Source organism: Pelodiscus sinensis, chromosome 18, assembly GCF_049634645.1.
Source record: "Pelodiscus sinensis isolate JC-2024 chromosome 18, ASM4963464v1, whole genome shotgun sequence".
NCBI classification, from domain to species: domain Eukaryota; kingdom Metazoa; phylum Chordata; order Testudines; family Trionychidae; genus Pelodiscus; species Pelodiscus sinensis.
In genome coordinates, this window is record NC_134728.1 from 24,028,629 (window position 1) to 24,046,826 (window position 18,198).

The 18,198-nt window shown below is 47.7% G+C and overlaps 1 protein-coding gene and 1 long non-coding RNA gene across 6 annotated transcripts in view; one reads left to right on the forward strand and one right to left on the reverse strand.

Annotated features, from left to right (window-relative positions):
- LOC102445729 (uncharacterized) overlaps positions 1-686 on the reverse strand; it is a 28,247-nt gene extending 27,561 nt beyond the window's left edge. For all 5 annotated transcript variants that reach the window (XM_075901282.1, XM_075901285.1, XM_075901283.1 and 2 more), the window contains exon 1: positions 565-686. In XM_075901282.1, the coding sequence (XP_075757397.1) occupies positions 565-646 (82 nt within the window). In that variant the 5' untranslated portion in view covers positions 647-686. The remainder of the gene's footprint in view (positions 1-564) is intronic.
- A 1,397-nt stretch (positions 687-2,083) lies between these two features.
- LOC142818800 (uncharacterized) lies at positions 2,084-16,131 on the forward strand. The gene is made up of 3 exons (XR_012896452.1): positions 2,084-2,503; positions 10,960-11,068; positions 16,027-16,131. It is a non-coding gene; the product is annotated as an uncharacterized LOC142818800 (long non-coding RNA).
- The last annotated feature ends 2,067 nt before the right edge of the window (positions 16,132-18,198 follow it).

Below are 18,198 nucleotides of genomic sequence, written 5' to 3' on the forward strand. Positions count from 1 at the left end.
CCCACAGGAAAAAAAAATAATATGGAGAAATAATTTCTCCCCTTACTCACTGTAAAACTGAGGTTAGGGAGAGAAATGAGACTAGGCAAAGATGGTCAGCCCATGGACACATTGAATTCCAGGCTCTTGGTACCAGGGGAGTTCCTTAGACACCATCCACCCCTGTTGATTTAGACTAAATGCCACAGAACTGGGAGTTTTCATATCTGCCCCCCTGGATTGACTTTCACGCAGGGGTCACAGCAAAGACAAAGGGCTGCTACTTTCTTTGGTCTAGAAAGGAATTTGGAACCAAGAATGTTTGGGTGCTGCCATCAAAGGGTTAAAAATCTGGCCTTAGGTTTGATTGGCAGATCAGGCCTCACTCCTTTGGGCAAAACGGCTGCAACTAAAGCAAAGTGTTGCCCTACAAAATGCCAAATAGGACATTGTCCACTGCTGCCCTGCACGGGTCACACGGAGCAGGGATCCCTGCTGAGTCCCTGCTCTCTGCCCTCCCATGGGATCCCAGCCTGCTGCCCTCTGCCCCAGGCCTCCCTGGGGATAGCCAACCTGGGCACTAACCTTGCTTTTGCTGAGAAGCGGCCAGCGGTTCCATCCAAAGGGCGAGGAGCCCCATGAGGATGAGGGCGCCCGATGACTTCATTGTGCTGTCCAAGAGCTGGGACTAAGTGCCATTAGCTGGGCCATCTGGGATTTAAATACTCCCATCAGTGAGGCTTGGCAGGAAGTGGAAGGTGCTTGGGAGTCTGCCAGCATTCCTTTTGTCTAGTTCACAATCAGGTTCACATGCCGGCCCAACCATTCTTGGGAAGGGATGAAATGACCTGCCATGCTGCAAGGAGTGTGTTTACATGATTCAGCAGCAGCCTGGGACATCCTATGGTCCATCTGGTCCCTCAGGTTGTAGTTTCCACCCTCTCCTACATTCTTCTCTGCCTTCATGTGTTTGGCCTCTGTCTAGTAAGAGTTGGGCTTAGTTGCTTGGTTTATTGGACTCAATCTAGCCATGGGTATCAGAGACATCAGCTGCATGTTCCTCTCCTTTGCTTTGCCTGGGATCTTGGCACCCTTGTGAGCTCTTGTCTTAAGAGGAAAGAGCAAAACAGAACCCTGAACAGAAGCTGAGACCCCCACTGGTAACTCCCCCCCCCCCCATTTCCAAAAAGAGCGTCTGGTGCCCTTTCAAAGACTTTCTAGCAGAGATTTTTCCTTTAAAACACTATGCAAATCTCTTAAGCAACAGATCTATGACAAGCACAATCCAACCCTTGGTCCTGGACCCCCCCAAATCCCAGATGGTGCTAATGATTTTTCAGGAAAAAAAACAGTCTGCCTTATAAATTCTACCCTGCCAGTTCCTCCCCATCAGGCAAAAACCAGCAATTGTGCAAACATTGGAGAAAGGGGAATACCTGTTGGGCCCAGAATCACGTGCTGCTAGTGAATCAATAGAGGAAAACACAAGATTGACCCAGGAGTTAGAAAAATCAGAGCAGCTGAAGGAATAAGAGGATTTTTAACAAAACCAGACAGTCTAGGTAAAGCTTGTTTAAGGCACCAGGGACCGAAAGAGGAGAGAAAACCCAGCCTCACAACAATTTTGCTCCTCCACCCCATCCACACCTTCCCAGGCAGTGAAAGCCAGAGGGGAAAGGCCCATTTCCACATCCCAGACCCCACCGACACACAAGCTGCCCCTCCCCCAGACCCAGAATAGAAAGAACCAGAGCCCAGGTTGTCCTGTCATTCACCAGCCGTAGTTGTGGGAAATGATTTCCTGCAGCCGGCGGTGCCAGTGGCCTGGGGAGTCCGGGCTGCAGGCAGGCGGTGCCAGTGCTTCTCCTGGGGACTCCTCCAGCCTGACACTGAAGCAGGAACTTAACCCAGGAAAAGGAAAAATGGTCAGAGCCTCAGAGGAAATGCTACTCTGTGCACCCCCAGTGTGACCGTTAGGCAGGTGCGGCCTGACCACTGGAACAGGCCCTGTCCAGCTGCTGTTGCCATGACAGCGCTGGACTGGCCTGCATTACAGGGGCTTTCTACTGCAAGCTGTGCAGGACGGGACAGACACCACCTTTGCCTTGGGCAGGGCAGGGCAGGGCAGGGCACAGCGCTGGCTGCTGACGCGGGGTACCAGGCACAGAACTGCCAGTTCCAAAGCACCCAGCCACCCCCAGAGTCCCTGGTGGGATGTGGGATGTGGGATGTGGGGAGGGAACTCTCAGGAGGCAGAGAAATGTGAGGGGCGAGAAGGAGGCTGGAAGGACGTAGGAGAAGACTGAGGAGGGGGGAACGTTGGTACAGAGTTTCAACAATTTGCCTCACCCTTCCTTAGGTCTCAGATTGTTACTGCCTCTTTGCTGGTGTCACCTGGCTCTTTCGGCCATGGAGCGTTCAAACACCTTCCAGAGACCAGGCACTAAATTCCAGCACCTGGTGCCAATGTGGGTTGCAGGCAGGGGCTCTGGAGCTTCCTCGCTGGATGCAGCTGGGCCACCTGGTAAGCGGGGGGATCCAGTAACTGATCTCCCAACCCCATAAGCAGAAGATGAGAGATTAAGTAAGAAATGAGCCCAGGCAGCACTGGGCTCAGGGCCCTGGGTACCTTTAGTCCCAGCTTTGTGTTACCCAGAAGCAAGTTATTTGCACACAGCCCACCAACCCCAGTGCCTCCGTGGCAGGCAGTGGTGGGGAGGAAATTAACACCTGATGCTGGACCTGCTGCTGCTGCTGGAGAGCGTCTAACTGTGCACAGCCCCACACCCAGTCCCCTCCATTACACCCATGGCAGCACTGGGCAGATCTCGGTACTTGGAACCCAGTGAATGGGCCATTTCAGGCACAGCACCAGCTTGTCCGTGGTATCCCAGTGTGACAGTGGCTGGGGAAACTGGGAAAGGAACATGCCAGGTATCCAGGCTGGTCTTTGGTAAACTGAAATGTTAGTCCCCTAGGGTGCATCTACACAGCAGCCTTATTTCGGAGTAACTGATGTTATTCTGAAATAACAGAGTGTGCGTTTACACAACAAGCCTTTATTTCAAAACAATGTCGAGCTGGAGGACTTTTTACTCCGACTCGTGGTAACCCTCATTTCATGAGGAGTAAGGGACATCGAAGGGAGAGTGCTCTTCCTTCGACTTCCCAGTGTGTAGGCAGTGCCAAAAGCTGAGTTCAGCTATTTCAACTTAAGCTACGCAATTGACATCACTGAAGTTGCGAAGCTTAATTCGACTTTAGCCCTGCCGTGTAGACATACCCTAGTCAGCAGCTCTGCTCAGCGGGGAGGGATAGTTCAGACTTGTGAGTTTAATCCTTGAGGGGGCTATTTAGGGATCTGGGGCAAATCTGTCAGGGATGGTACTTGGTCCTGCCATGAGAGCAGGGGACTGGACTCGATGACCTCTCAAGGCCCCTTCCAGTTCTATGAGATAGATAGATAGATAGATAGATAGATAGATAGATAGATAGATAGATAGCCCAGGGCTGTAACATGCGTTGGTATTTAAAAGTATGGTTGGTAGTATTCCATGTTTATTTTTATTTATATATTTAGATTGATAATATCTGTGTTTACTTTTAAGAATTTTTTCTGTTTTTATCCATCTACCTTTTTGCAGTTGTGGGAAATGATGGGGAATTCAGACAAAGAGGGAGTCGTGGCATAATTATTTAAAAATCATAAATGAGCTTCTGAAAGTTAAAGCTTTGGAATGGTTAAAACACAGATTGTTCACCTCAGAACTCAAAACAATCTCTAATTAGTTTTCAATTTTCTTACTTTGACCATTTGTAAATTTTGATTTGTATGTGTGCAGCGACATTGACATTTGCCCACATTTACCAGTATAAATTTACCAATATAAATCTAATCCTTCCAAGCTTAATTACAAGCTGGTGTCTCACATGTGGGTGTGTAAGTGCCATGTAGTGGCATTTAATTAACTAAGATGAGTACAGGAATTTGCATGCTTGTCTCGCTACAAGTTCTCCCCACTAAACACAGTCCAGCGGAAGGTGTTAATGTTCTAAGCCTATACTGCAGAGCAGGTTTGAAATATTCCAGCAAAACATTTGTTGTGTGAATGTGCCAGTTCATTGAACCTGAAACACTTTGTAGGGTTGGTTTGATTTCAATGCAGGTTTCAAAAGCTGAGTTGCCGGGGCGGGGGGAGGCGGCGTGGCTCTGCAGCAGCTCACCAGACCACATGCCCTGGCACTGGACCCCATACCAGAGAATTCCGCAATTTGCTTTTCAATCCAAATCAGAGTGAAACCAGATTTTGAGCTATCAAAATCCTCTGTGAAATGGACATACCTCTGGCTGTTGGAATAGCCCATCAGAGCCCTGCAAAGCCAGGCTGGAGTCTGAAAAATAAATTCATTATATTATGTAAGGTACTCAAACTTTTATAGCAGAGCAGCACCAATATAATTAAGGTTGCATCCCGTCTGCTTAAAAGTCGACCTTTCTCAATCAGGCCCCGCTTAGTCCATTTCCTCTGAAATTCAGTGTGTTCCAGAGTAGGGTTAGTGATCCAAATTTGGAACCATTTAAGACCGGAATAGGGGTGATGTCATCCCTGAAAAAACAGCCAGTTTCCAAACCATTTCTGTGTGGTGGTGGTGGTGATGTGTTTTGTGCAGCCCTGAAGATCAAAATGGTGTTATGATGTGGGTCACAATGATCTCAGGCTGGGGACATTTACCTGAGGTAATGCACTGACATCCACTGTATCGTGGGGGGCTCCAAATTGAGAATGATATTTCAGAACAGTGTTTTTTACAGTGCGCATGCACCAATACTGAACAAAAGGCTAGAGGTGCCATTTTATATGTTTTAAAGCAGGAGTAGGGAACCTTTTTTGGGTCAGGGGGCCACTGACCCACAGAAAAATCAGCCGGAGGCCGCACACAAGTGAGAAGTTAAAAAAAAAACCCAAACCCCTCACTCATGTGTCTGAGGAGAAAGACACTAAGACATTCCCCACATTCCCCTCCCACACCAGAGCTTAGGGGGGCAGGCCCAGCCTAGTAGATTTTGTGTGATCCAGACCTGTGGTGGGACAGTGGGGGATGGAACTGAAGTGCCTGAGCCTCGGGGGCTAGATCCAGGCAAGCTGGGGGCTGCATCCGGCCCCTGGGCCTGAGATTCCCCATCCCTGCTTTAAAGTGTTATACAGGCAGTCCCCGGGTTACATGGATCCGACTTACATTGGATCCCTACTTACAAACGGGGTGAGGCAACCCCGCACTAGCTGCTTCCCCCCAGCAGACCAGGGAGACGCAGAGCGGCTTTTCTCAGCAGACACCTCAGCTTGAGAATAAAGGACTGAGGGAAGTGAGGTGTGGGAGAATAAAACTGAGCTCTGGAGAAATGTTTGGCTAGAGTTTCCCCTACAATATGTACCAGTTCCGACTTACATACAAATTCAACTTAAGAACAAACCTACAGTCCCTATCTTGTACGTAACCCAGGGACTGCCTGTACTTATGAGTGGTCTACCATCCAAACGGTTACTCACATTGCTCAGAAAATCAGCGTATCTCATGGAGGTGCAGGGCAGCTTTAGTGTGTCAAAGTTGAGGTAATTTAATTTGGAGGGTCTTGAGATACAGGCTTCTCAATTACCATTTCCTTCCACTGGCTCCTACTGTTAAACAGCGAGGTACTAACGACTAGATAAATCACACACCTAATTAAGATGATTGAGGTGGATGGCTGTATACTCAACCTTCAATTAACGTTATTGAACACACACCTAAGGCAAAGGGAGTAGCTGGAGAGTGCTATAATTTGTGAGTCAGAGGTGGCGATTTTATTTTGGTTTTGAGGAGGAGTTGCTCTTTTGGGAGGGTCTGAGGACTTCTCCCTGCTGCCTGTGCGAGCCAGGACCTGAGGCAGTCGTCTGTTTGGATGGAGAGCTGAGAACTGGAAGGAGAGACCAGTAAAAACCACATCACAGGGATTTTCTTACCCTGGGGTGACATCCACTGCAGAGAGAAATGAGCAATGCTTACTACTCCTGCAGGAGAGGTTGACACCTCCCCCTCATTCCTCTTGCACCTGAGTCTGGGAGCCCAGTCAGGTGCCAAAAGCCCTGGAAGTCCAGGAAGCCTGGACTGCCAAGTTGGCAGGAGCCTCTGCTGTTGGGAGCTAGGGCCTCTGCGTCTGCAGCCATTGGGATAAAGATGTTCATATGCCTGAGATCAGCTCTCACAACCTAGGGCCTGGGAGATACTTTGGTACTAGCCCCACCCCAGTAGATAGGATAGGAGGGAAGACACTGAATAAAGTCCTTGTGCCTCTCTGTACGTACCTCACCAATCTCATTCTCTATAACAAGTCCCAAATAGCAAAGAACCTGTTTTAAGTGTGACTTGTGCATTTTGCCCTTGAATTCATCCAAGGCTAGGCTCACAAGTGGGGGGGCTGGGTCAGGTGATGGAGGGAGGTGTCTTTACCCTCCAGAAACAGCCCTCGCCTATAGCTCCTTCCATATCCATAATGCATGGCTGTTCTTGTCCCAGTAGCCACTGTGGGTAAGGAGGGCAGCCCAGTAAAGTGAGAGACTGTGAGATCCATTGTGAAGCAGAGTTATCCCATTTAGAGCAGGGTTTCTGTGCTGGGGGGAGGCATATTTCACATTTTGGGGTGCAGTTATTCAGTATGAATTCTTTGCTCAGCTCCAGACTAATCACTGGGGAGGAGGGAGGCTCCCACCATCAGTGCCAGACTAGCAATGGGGCAGGGTCCCTTGAGAAGGCTCAGAACCCATTTGTTAGTACGTAGGGGTCCAAACTGGAATCTAATAGGCGTGTCTACACAGCACCCTAAACTCGAAATAAGATCTGCAATTTCCGCTATGCAAATTGCGTATCTTATCTCAAATCTATTTCAAAATAGCTTATTTTGAAAATTGGCACCTCTATACAGTGCCAAATTTTGATATAACACACTATTTCAAGCCATTCCTTATCCCTTGTGCAACGAGGTTTACCGGGATGGCAAAATAGTGCGCCCATTATTTTGAAAAATAATTTGAAACAACGGGGGGCTTGTGTAGACGTGGGGTAGCTATTTCAGGATAAACTCCAGTATCCCAAAATAGCCATGAAGTGTAGACGTCCCCTAGTTGTTTCAAGGCTGTCCCATAAGAGGATTCCCCAAATAGTATGGTCCCTTTTGACTACCCATCCCCCTCGGTGTTTGCAGTTACATCACACCATGCTCCGCTCATTAGGTCCATTTTTAGTTCCTCTGCCATGCCCCAAATGCTTCCCTTGTTTGTAGAAATGGCCCCTTTTACCAGGGTCCCTGTGTCAGAAACCAGCAAGGCAAAGATGATCATAGGCCTGAGACCAGCTTTCTACCCAACCAACCGTCCAGGGGTTAATTCAACAAGCCAGTCTCACAGGCTGGGGTTTGAGAGTCAGTTCAGCACTAGCCCCACTCTGAGGCATAGGATGGGGGCAACCAGGGATGTGTCTAGCCTACACCTCTCTGTCGACAGCAAGATGTAGATTAGGCACGTCGAAATTGCTAATGAAGCAGGCATTTAAATATCCGGCACATTATTAGCATATACATGGCCGCCGTTTTTTTCTAAACTGAGCTTTTTCGAAAAAAAATGGCAGTCTAGATGCAGATCTTTCGAAAATACAACCCTTTTTCAGAAGATCCCTTATCCCTCATAAAATGAGGTTTACAGGATCTTTCGAAAAAGGGTTTATTTTTTGAAAGATCCGCGTCTAGACTGCCAGGTTTTTTCAAAAAAGCTCCATTTCGGGGGAAAAAAAAGCGGTGGCCATGTTTATGCTAATGAAGCGCGGGATATTTAAATGCCCGCTTCATTAGCAATTTCGATGTGCCTAATCTACATCTCTCTGTCAACAGGACTGGCTCCAGCCTGGCTGAGCAGCTGACGGCATAAGAGAATTGCAATTGGATTTCATTAGTCTGCTTCTATATTGGACCAGGTTTAATGCCTGTGGAGCCCCACTGATGTCACACTCTGTAGTCACATCCCTCCATGCCGTCAGAGTTGCACTGGGGACACACAAGTCCTAAGCAATTCAAGTATGAGGGATCATGCTGCTCCTCAGAGTCCTAGTCTTTGCAGTGGGGCCGGGGGGAGGGGTACCCGACTGAGTCCTGTTTGCAGAAAACAAGGAAGAGACCGACAGGGACCTATCAGTCCCTGTATCTGTAGCGCTCGGGGCTGCTTGTCAGTGCCACGCAGGATTCCAGCAGAGCAAGCTGCACACCAAGCCGGGCCGCCTCCCTTCCGGACTCCAAGAATAACAAGCTTGCGGGACTGCTGTCGGCACACCTCTGACAGGCAGCCTGCTCTGCGGATCAGCCTGTGTGGCTAGCTAAAAAGCTATTTGTTTTCTTTAAAACGATCAGGGGTTGGGTGTGTGTGTGTTGGGGTGGGGAGGGTCTTGCTATCCAAACATGGAGCGCATAATTCACAGTAGCACAGAGAAACATGAACCCGGCCGCACTCTCAGGAGCAGGAGTCTGCCTGGTTTGTGTATTTACTTTACCACGGGCCAGGCTGAAGTCTGCACTCTCCGGGATATGGGAAGGGTGATTCTTCACAATTAGCCCTTTCTGGATGGTAGATTGGGGACCCTCTGAGCTGCTGGGCTGGAGTGAAAGGGCCTCATCTATGTGGTGTATGCAACAGACTGTTAATCAAAGAGGGGGGTGAATCCATGGCAACGTGTGCCCTGTGTGAATACAAGAGCAGTGGCCTCCAGGTTGGCCCATGGGCCAGAACCAACAGCCAATGTTATTGACAAGTTTCTGGCTCTGGGACCAGGACACTGCCCCCGCCCGCAGGCTGGAGGGAGTTCGATGATGCAAATTAGCAGCATGATGGGCATCTCGAAACAAAACCCACACAAATCCAGCCCTGCGCCACAGACTGTAGGACTGATCTGTCATAACCGTGGGAAGCCAACAACAGGCCCGGAGGGGGGAGGGAAGAGGAAGGACAAGTCTGATCATGAAATTCATGGAACACTCGATTTTAAAACCAGACAGGACCATCCTGATCCTCTGAGTCAGACCTCCCGGAAACCCCTGGCCGGAGAACCTCAGCCAGTAATTTCTATATCGAGCCCCTAACTTGTGAGAACCGTAGCACTTCTACAGCCCCCGCTACGCCCATTTCCCCATATGGAGAGGGTTGAGGGGTGAATGAAGGTACATTTCTGCCAGCCAGGACTCCAGATCTAAGCACGCAGCAGGCCCACATGTGCCTCTTGTCTCAACAATGTGTAGGAGTAGCAGAGGAAACACTCAAGTGTCCAGCTAATGCCATCAGCATCCTTGTCGTGTGACACCTGCTCCGTGGCTCTCCCTGCACGTAGGCAGGGATGACCTAGCTGAAGAGCCAGCCCTGCTATGTAATGCTGCCTCATGGCTCATTCCACTAACCCAGCACCCTAAGGTTTCAAAACACCTTTGGGAGGCCAATACCTGAATGTGCTCTGGATGGAGCCTTCTCTCTGGCCCACCCTCCCCTCAGCTTGTCTGTCTAGGAGGCCAGGGACTACCACCTGGGCTGGAAATTAAACCCTTCCTTGCCTCTAGAGGTAGGTCCTCTAGGTCAGGGCAAAGCATATTGGCAAAGAAACGTGGAAAAGCCTGCCAGGCCACTGGCCATGCCTTGGAGAGAGGACTGTGCTCTCCAGCACTGCGATGGCACGTCCACCCCTGTAGCCAGACAGGAACCCCCCCTTGTAACATCCATTTTTGCTTGCCTGGAGCATACAGGGCACACAGAGCAGAAGGCCCAGGCTGTGTGACCGTGAATGGCTGTAAACAGAGATACGCCAATTGCTGACCAAGAGGCTGCCAAGGAGTGCCCTTGACTCAAACCCATATTGATACGAACACACATCCATCCGCGGGGGGGAGGAATCTCTCGCCCAGTAAAAAAATGTCTAGTGCTCACAATTTAGTTATCTCTCTTGCAAGTATAAATTAACTTGAAACTTGCTTGTAAGAACTGGCGCCACAAAACGGACCAGTAGAATTCGGCTTCTTAGATAAGAAAGAGGATACGGGCCCCCAGGGGTATAAAGATGGGTTCAGCCGCACATTTTCTCTGAGTGTCAATCTACCATCTATCTGCTGGTCGGGTTAGGTGTTTGATCTCCCGAGGTTCCAAGGGGACGCCCACCTCGTATTCGTCTTTCCTAGGAATTGAGAGACCGGCCCTGGCCTGATACGCTGGAGTTGAGAGGCACAGAAAGGGGTAAAAATTGTACCTGGATGTGGTCCTTTGTTTAAGTATATATATACACAGTGTTAGAGCTCTTTAAAGATTAAGCTGTCACTTGGTACCATTATTTCTATTTTCTATCTTTATTTTCTTTGTAACCATTTTTAAAATCTGTATTTGTTAGCATTTAAGAAATAGAGCAATAGCCATTGTAACCATATGCTTTTATAAGTCTTTTAATAAACCTGTAACTGTTTAAGTTTTAACCTGACTCCTTCAGTTGCTGTAACAGAACCAAGCACAATTTAAAAGAACTTCAGCCGGTCATAAAGGGACAGACATAGGGAGAGCTTGGGCGTTTGGATCTGTGTCACTCCCAGGTGACAAGATCCGTTGGGGCACCTTTCCAGCCTTTCCCAGGCTGCCCGCTGCGAAGGAACTTTGTGTTCTAGCAGTTAAAATCTAAGGTGTAATAAGCTCTTCCTATATAACGGGGCGTCTGTTGGCCTGCTGGCCACCCTCTGCGACGGGACCCCGGTCCTAGCAGTAAAGACACGGACGTTAAACCTTTTCTCGGAAGCATACACACACACACTGCCCTGACCATTGGCTGACAACCCCCTTGCTCAGCTCATTTGGGCTGTCCGTTCTCATCTGATGTGTTGCCTGGCTATGGTCCAAACTGGCTTTAATTTACCTAATTTTTCTTCCTACATAGGTGTTGCTAATGTTGCCATCAACCTCCCATCCAAACAACAGCCCAGAGGATCATGGGTGGCTCCGCATTCCCCCTAAAGAGCAACATAAAGGGAAATTCCCAGGCTGAGGTAAATGAAGCACCTCACTTCACCTTCCACCCCCTGCCATCTTCCCAACCACAAACACGCCTCTGGCAGAGCCTCCTGCCCGGCAGGCCAAGCCCACACTCCCTTCGTGGCTAGGCCCATCTCTGAATAACTCAACGAACCGTCTGTACCTTCTCTCAAAGCCGCTCTCTCTGGGATGGGCTGCTCACCTGGCACTTGAGAGAGACAGGGCTTTCTAACCCACTCAGGGCAACATGAACACACTGTCTTGTTTGTTTGTTTGTTTGGACTCAACAGGGCACCTTTTGATTTTGCCCATGGGGGAGATGGGCCGGGGTGAAAGGCGTGTGGGTGAAATCAGGGAGGTCCAGTGTCCTGGCCTTAATCCTGAATCAGGGGAGCAGTTGTCATGTGTGGGGAATGAATGGCCTATTTGGGACTGAAATACCTATGGGCGTTGGACTCTTCTGTGCACCACCCAAGAGGAAGAATTATCGTTTGAATTTGGTGGCAGCTCAGAAGATGCTCAGACTCACTAGTCTGCTCAGCTTTGCCCATGGATTCCTGCAGAGCAGAGCAATGTCCTGCTCTGAGCCAGGCCGTCAGCTCAGGGTTTAATGGGAGTCGAACCCTTAATGGATTAACTGGGAGCCTAGGACATAATGGTCCATTCAGTGTTTCCCCTGTGAAAAAAGGATTGTTCTCAGGAGTGGGTAAAAGGTTAATACTTCACCTACCTTTCACAGGCCCCCTATTCATACCCACAGTAAAACAGCCGAATTGTTTAGTTCTTCTGTGCATTCAAGGAAAAAAAACTGGTTTTCTTTTCCCTTAGAAATGCCCTGGAGAAAAAGCAGGATACATTTTGTGGTGGGTGTCTGGTTGCTGTCTCAGTGAATGACTTAGCTCACAGAATTTGCTCTGTGTGTGTTTGCATGTGCAACACACTCTTGCAAACCTGTTTGCAGGGTGCTGTGTGTTTTTTCGGCTTAGCTTCTGCACGTTCCCTGATTTCAGCTGAGGGCTTGGTGGTTGTTGGCACTAATCATTTTAAGGATTTGAGCTGAGCAGATGCGCGGGCTCTGATTCTTGAATGCTGCTGAGTTCTGCTCAGCATGGAAGCAAAGTGCCTATATGCCATCTTTGCTCACCCCTGACCCGCAGGCATGCTGAGGATTGGGTTCCACTACTGACACAAATTAGAGCTGCCCTAATAAGTTCTGGCTGCAGCAACCCCCAATGAGATTCCTCTGCAGGGGCATAACTTTCCAGCTCCCTTGTATCACTCCTTAGGTGCCAAGGGGCCTATTTGTCTCCTTTCAAGGAAGTGTCTGTGCTTCAAGACGCTGACATTGCATCATAACATTGCAAAATCACAGGTAAACCCTTCAAGAATAAATTACAAGGAGCTCTAGGTGCATCAGATTTCCCAGCTGGCATGGTATTGTTGGCAGAGTTCCTTCAGCCATCATTGGGATCCTTCTTGTTTCCTTATTCTCCATCTCCAGTCTTAAATGGAGTGCTGTAACCTGAAATGCCGGTTAGTCACACAACAAATGAACCCATGAGGTCCACATTAGGCAAGACCACAATCCACTCCTGTCACTAACACCTTCCTGGGAAGAGCCAAAAAGGAAGGAAAAACTTTCCAATATATAAGATTTGTCTCCGAACAACCTGCCAGGCGAGTCTGTGCAGCATTCCCCGGAGACTAATCTTTTTTGTGCCCTGTGCAATCAACAATGCTTCTATTGCCACCATCGCAAGGAAAGCCAATCAAGGTTTTCAACCAAATGAAAAAGCCCTTCACTGTATCACAATGCAAACAAGTTCCATCTTTGGGTTTTTGTATTTGGATTATCCTATTTCAGTTATCAAGTCTTCCGGGTATTGGGCAGGGCTTTGAAAAATGGGTGCTTACAGTTAGGCTCCCTGTAAATCTGGAGTTAGACACCTTAGTCAGTGGCCTGATTTTCAAAAGTGGCAGACAACGGGAGCTGTTGGGTGCTCAGCATTTTTTAAAACCAGGTCACTTATCTAGGTACCCAACTAGAGACTCATGCATATAAGGAGACATGGGAGAGTCCAGTGGTTAGAATATAGGCCTGCTCACGAGGCATGGTCTGCTACACAGCTCCTGTGTGACCTGAGATACAACACTATGGGCTAGATTTTTAAAGGTATTTAGGTGCCTACCTCCCATAGACGTCAGTGGGAGTTAGGCACCTAAATATCTTTAAAAAGTGGGCCCTCTAATGCCTCACTTCCCCATGGGGATATTAGACTTTTAATGGTATTTACGTACATATGGCCTGATAGTTGGTCACATGGTTGCCTGTGGTACTCTGAATGCCTGACAAGAAAGTTGCAACAGGAGAGTGGAGATGAAACCTCCTCTGCGGGGGTATGTCTACACTACAAAGTTAATTCGAACTAATGGCTGTTAGTTCAAATTAACTTTCGTAGGCGCTACACATGCAAACCGCTAGTTCGAACTTAATTCGAACTAGCGGAGCGCTTCATTCGAACTAGGTAAACCTCATTCTACAAGGACTAACGCCTAGTTCGAATTAAGTAGTTCAAATTAAGGGCTTTGCTGTCCCTCATCGAGGTAGACAAGCAAGCGGGGAACCCTGAGAACTGTCTGTCCGGGGTGAGGGTCGGGTCCCTTTAAGCACAGCCCTCGGCGAGCCTGAGGGAGCAGCTCCACACTCCAAGTCCTAACCTGATGCCCTGCCGGCACTGGTTCCGGCCAGCCTTAACTTCGGTTCAGGGACCACTCAATGTGGACACGCTAGTTCGGATTAGCAAAACGCTAATTCGAACTAGTTTTTAAGTTTAGATGCACTAATTCGAATTAGCTTAGTTCGAATTAACTAATTCGAATTAAGTTAGTTCGAATTAGTGCTGCAGTGTAGACATACCCATACAGACTTAGAATTTATGAATAGTAGGAGCAAAATCTACAAGTCTCTAGTATCAGACCTGGTGAGTTTTGACCCACCTTCTTTTAATGATTCTCAGTTCCCATTGATTTTATCTTGGCTAAAACTTCTTGTGGAGGTTTTAGCGTGCATTGAGAACTTTTTCTGAATTTAAAATTCTGTGGGGTGAGAGGAATGGTCTCACTGGCAAGTGAGAGACCCCAACAATAAGTCTGATCTGGAACAGAAAACACCTAGACTGTGTCTACATTGGCATCCCTTTCCGGAAAAGGGATGCTAATGAGACACTTCAGAATTGCAAATCCGCGGGGGATTTATATATCCACCCACGGCATTTGCATTTACATGGCTGCCGCTTTTTTCCAGCTCGGGGTTTTTGCCGGAGAAAAGCGCCAGTGTAAAAGGGCTTATTTTCTGGAAAATCGCGTCTACACTGGCGCTTTTCTCCGGCAAAAACCCCGAGCCGGAAAAAAGCGGCAGCCATGTAAATGCAAATGCCGCGGGGGATGTTTAAATCCCCCGTGGATTTGCAATTCCGAAGTGTCTCATTAGCATCCCTTTTCCGGAAAGGGATGCCAATATAGAAACAGCCCTACAGAGATAGATAATTTGACTCAGACTTAGGAGAGAAATAGACAGAGCTTTCTTAAAGCTCCAAAAACAAATTTAAGAAAAATTGACTCTTCTTCATGACTTACCATAGACAGGATCTCCAAGGTTCCAGAAATCCTGTCTCTTGATTTAAATACTTCCAAGCATAATCCCCCTTCCTTACATATCCTTGAAATAGCGGAGTCTCAGAAGATGCCAAAAGTTTGGCTCGCTAGGATTTAACATAAATGGACTCTTGTATGGCTGTTTAGTTTTCCAAGACAAACAGCTCCTACAGATATTGATGCAGATCAGTTATTGGTTGATAAGGTTCATTTACATTTATCGTCAAACTCTGTTAAGATTATGAGGTAGCTTTGTTCTAAAAATGTACATATTAGGTGGAATTAAGTTTATTAACTAAAAAAAAGTGTATGTTAAGTGGCTAAAGAGGTAGTAAACAGAACACAAGCAGATTACTAAGAAAATAATGCAATGCAATGCATGCAAGCTTAGCTAGATTCACTAAAGAAATTGATGAACATAACAATTCCTAGTCCTAGATATTATTTAGGTAGAGTCCTTCACAAGCCAGAGGTCCAGCAGTTCTTTCCCCCACTAACCCCCAAGTTGGAATCCTTTTGTTTCCAGGTGTTTTCCCCTCTGGGTGCGGAGGCAAAGTATCTTGGAGGCATTGATTGTTTTCCTTTCCTGCCTTATATAGAATTTCCATAAGGCAAGAATCCTTTGATTCCCCCCCCCCCCACCACCACCACCACCACCACCATCTACCAGTGGAACAGTTGAGCAGTCCAAAATGGAGATTAGTATCAAGTGACTAGGTCACCTGACTGTAGCATTCTAGCATCCATGAGTCAGTAGTATAGAGGTCAGCAGGATAGCCAAGCCTTTTTCACAGTCCATTGTCCTCACTGATGGGCCATCAGCCCTTCCTGGCTTTTCCATTGTGGTACTTAAAATGTAAGCAGTGGGCATCAACCAAAGTAGCATATTTGAAAGACAGCTACACTAGTCAATATTCTTATCTTCAGCTACCACGACACATGCACACAAAGAAAAGAATCCTATTCAGTAAATCATAACCTTTCCAGTGACACCTCATATGAGTTATCTTGCAGAAAGCAGATCTTAGCTATGCCATATTCATGTTGTAAGCACAATTTCATAAAGAATATGGAATATAAGGTCACAAAGGTACTAGCTCATATGCGGAAGTAATATCGCCAATGCTCTGCAGGGCTAATGTTTGGTTCAGAGACAAAATTTTGGCCTTAGCAATAATTGAAAATCATTTTTGAAGAGATTTGAAATTCTCCCTATTTTACCCCAGTCTCATTTTTATATGCCAAGGTGGGTGGTTTTTGTGTGAGTAGTAGTGCTTGTATTGCTTTTCTTAAATGCTGGTCTTTGTACTTTTCCTAGGTTATAGATTGCCCCATCCGTGCCTTGAGGAGATGGCAGGACAATCTGTGTATTCCTTTTTAACATTGTATAAGACTCTCCAATTTATTACAGGCTTCAGTGGCATTTGCTTCTGAGTATGCTTATTTTGTAAGGTTTTGCTTTGTCGCCTGCAAAGCGTCTTTGGTTTGGCTGATAGATTATTTGTGGTTTTCTTCTGAAAACCAAATCCCTGTGGGGGCTTAAACAGGGAATAGAATGGATGCATCTCCTACACTATGGTGGGAAGAACCATCTGCAGGAGTTTTCACTTCCCAGCTGTGTAGCAGACAGGGCAGCTATGTAAGAGGTGGGAGGAAAGTGCACTATTCATGTGGCTGGCTTCTGAGCTGTAGCACAGTCTAATGGATAAAGCAGAACCCTGTTCTATTCCTGACTCCCCCCGGTAACACACTGCCTGGCACTGAGAAGTTGTTTCCCCTCTCTGTGCCTCAGTTCCTCATCTGTAAAATGGGGTACTGATACAGACAGTGAGCTTATGAAAGCAGAGTCAATAATGTCTGCAAAGTGCTTTAGAGCTTAGGCTGCAGGGTCCCAGAGCGAGGCACCATGGTCACGGCCAGCCGAGGTCATTGTGGCTGTTTCCTGCTGGGTTCCCTGGCAAAGTAGGTGTGTCTTTCTGCCGGCTCACTTCCCCAAACTTTTATCTTTGCTCCTGGGAATTGGCACCTGCCAATCATAAACTGATAGAATACTAGAACTGGGAGGGACCTTGAGAGGTCATCAAGTCCTGTCCCCTGCCCTCACAGTGGGACCAAGCACCATGTAAATCATCCCTGACAGATGTTTATCTAACCTGCTCGTAAATATCTCCAATGATGGAGATTCCACAGCCTCCCTAGGGGTGCGTCTAGACAGCACCCTTCTGTCGGAATAAGCTACGCAATTTGCACTTTGGCCAAAATTTCAAAATAAGGCATATTCCGACAAATCCCTTAATCCTTGTGGAACGAGGGTTACAGAGACGCCAGAATAGCGTGCCTGCTATTTCGGGAAATAGCGGGCGCATTTAAAGACGCAGCGTTGCTTGTATCCCGAAATAGCGCTGCAATCTAGACAGATTCAAGGTAATTTATTCCAGTGCTTAACCACCCTGACAGGACATGTTTCCTAATGTCCAACCTAAACCTCCCCTGCTACAATGTAAGCCCTTTGCTGCTTCTCCTAGCACCAGGAGAATATTTTTTCTCCCAACTCCATGTAACACCCTTTTAGGAACTTGAAAGCAGCAGAAGATCTGAGGGGAATTTGCCATGGAACATGAACTTAGCCATGGCCAGAGCCATGGCCAGAGCTGAAGCAAGGGGTAATGTTAGCCTTCCATGCCTGACAGAAGGGCAGAGGATGAGCAGTTACATCTCTCCTGCTAGTGTGGCTACAACCATCATACCAGGACAGAGAAGCCAGGCCCTCAGGGAGCTGCAGCAGAATCAGGGATTAGCTGGCCAAGTGGCTATGAAAGGTCCAATGAACACAGGAGCCAGCCTGTTCTCTTTGCATCTACTCTGTAGGGGTGCGATGCTGGGGCTGCAGGTGGGAGACAACCAGAGACCCCTGAGACTTTTACATGTGTTTCCCTTAGTTGCAGGCTGGGAGACTTTGGTGTAGGGGGTATTTTTGAGAAGAGCTGGGCTGTTCTCCAAATCTTGCCCATGATAGAAACCCCACCAATACAGGCAGCTTCTGTGCAGGTTAGTGGCCCCCAGCTGACACTCAGACCTGCCCTATCCCAAAATGCTGCTCTCCTTCCTCCATCTGGCTCCCCCAGAAACATGCTGGCGCCACGCTCAGGGACCTACTTCACAGTGAATAAGGTTCCAACAGCAGATGCTCTGTGCTGATGTCCTACTTGCTGTGAAGCATCAGGGATCTTGTTTGCTTGTAATGTGTTGCTCTGCCATCAGGCTGGCTTTGAAAGCTGTTGCTTCAAACCCCCAGATTTATCAAGGGCAAGGCTCCTTCTAATGTCACATGGAACCTTCAGCAAAATAAAGATTTGAAAACTTTTCAATTCATCTCCAATCAGAGCCGTCTCCAATTTCCTTCCCCAGGGAAAAAATCTAAACAGCAGCCCCATAAGGATGCGTGGCGCTCTGCTTTCTCCTCCTGAGCTTAGCAGGGGGAACAGTTACA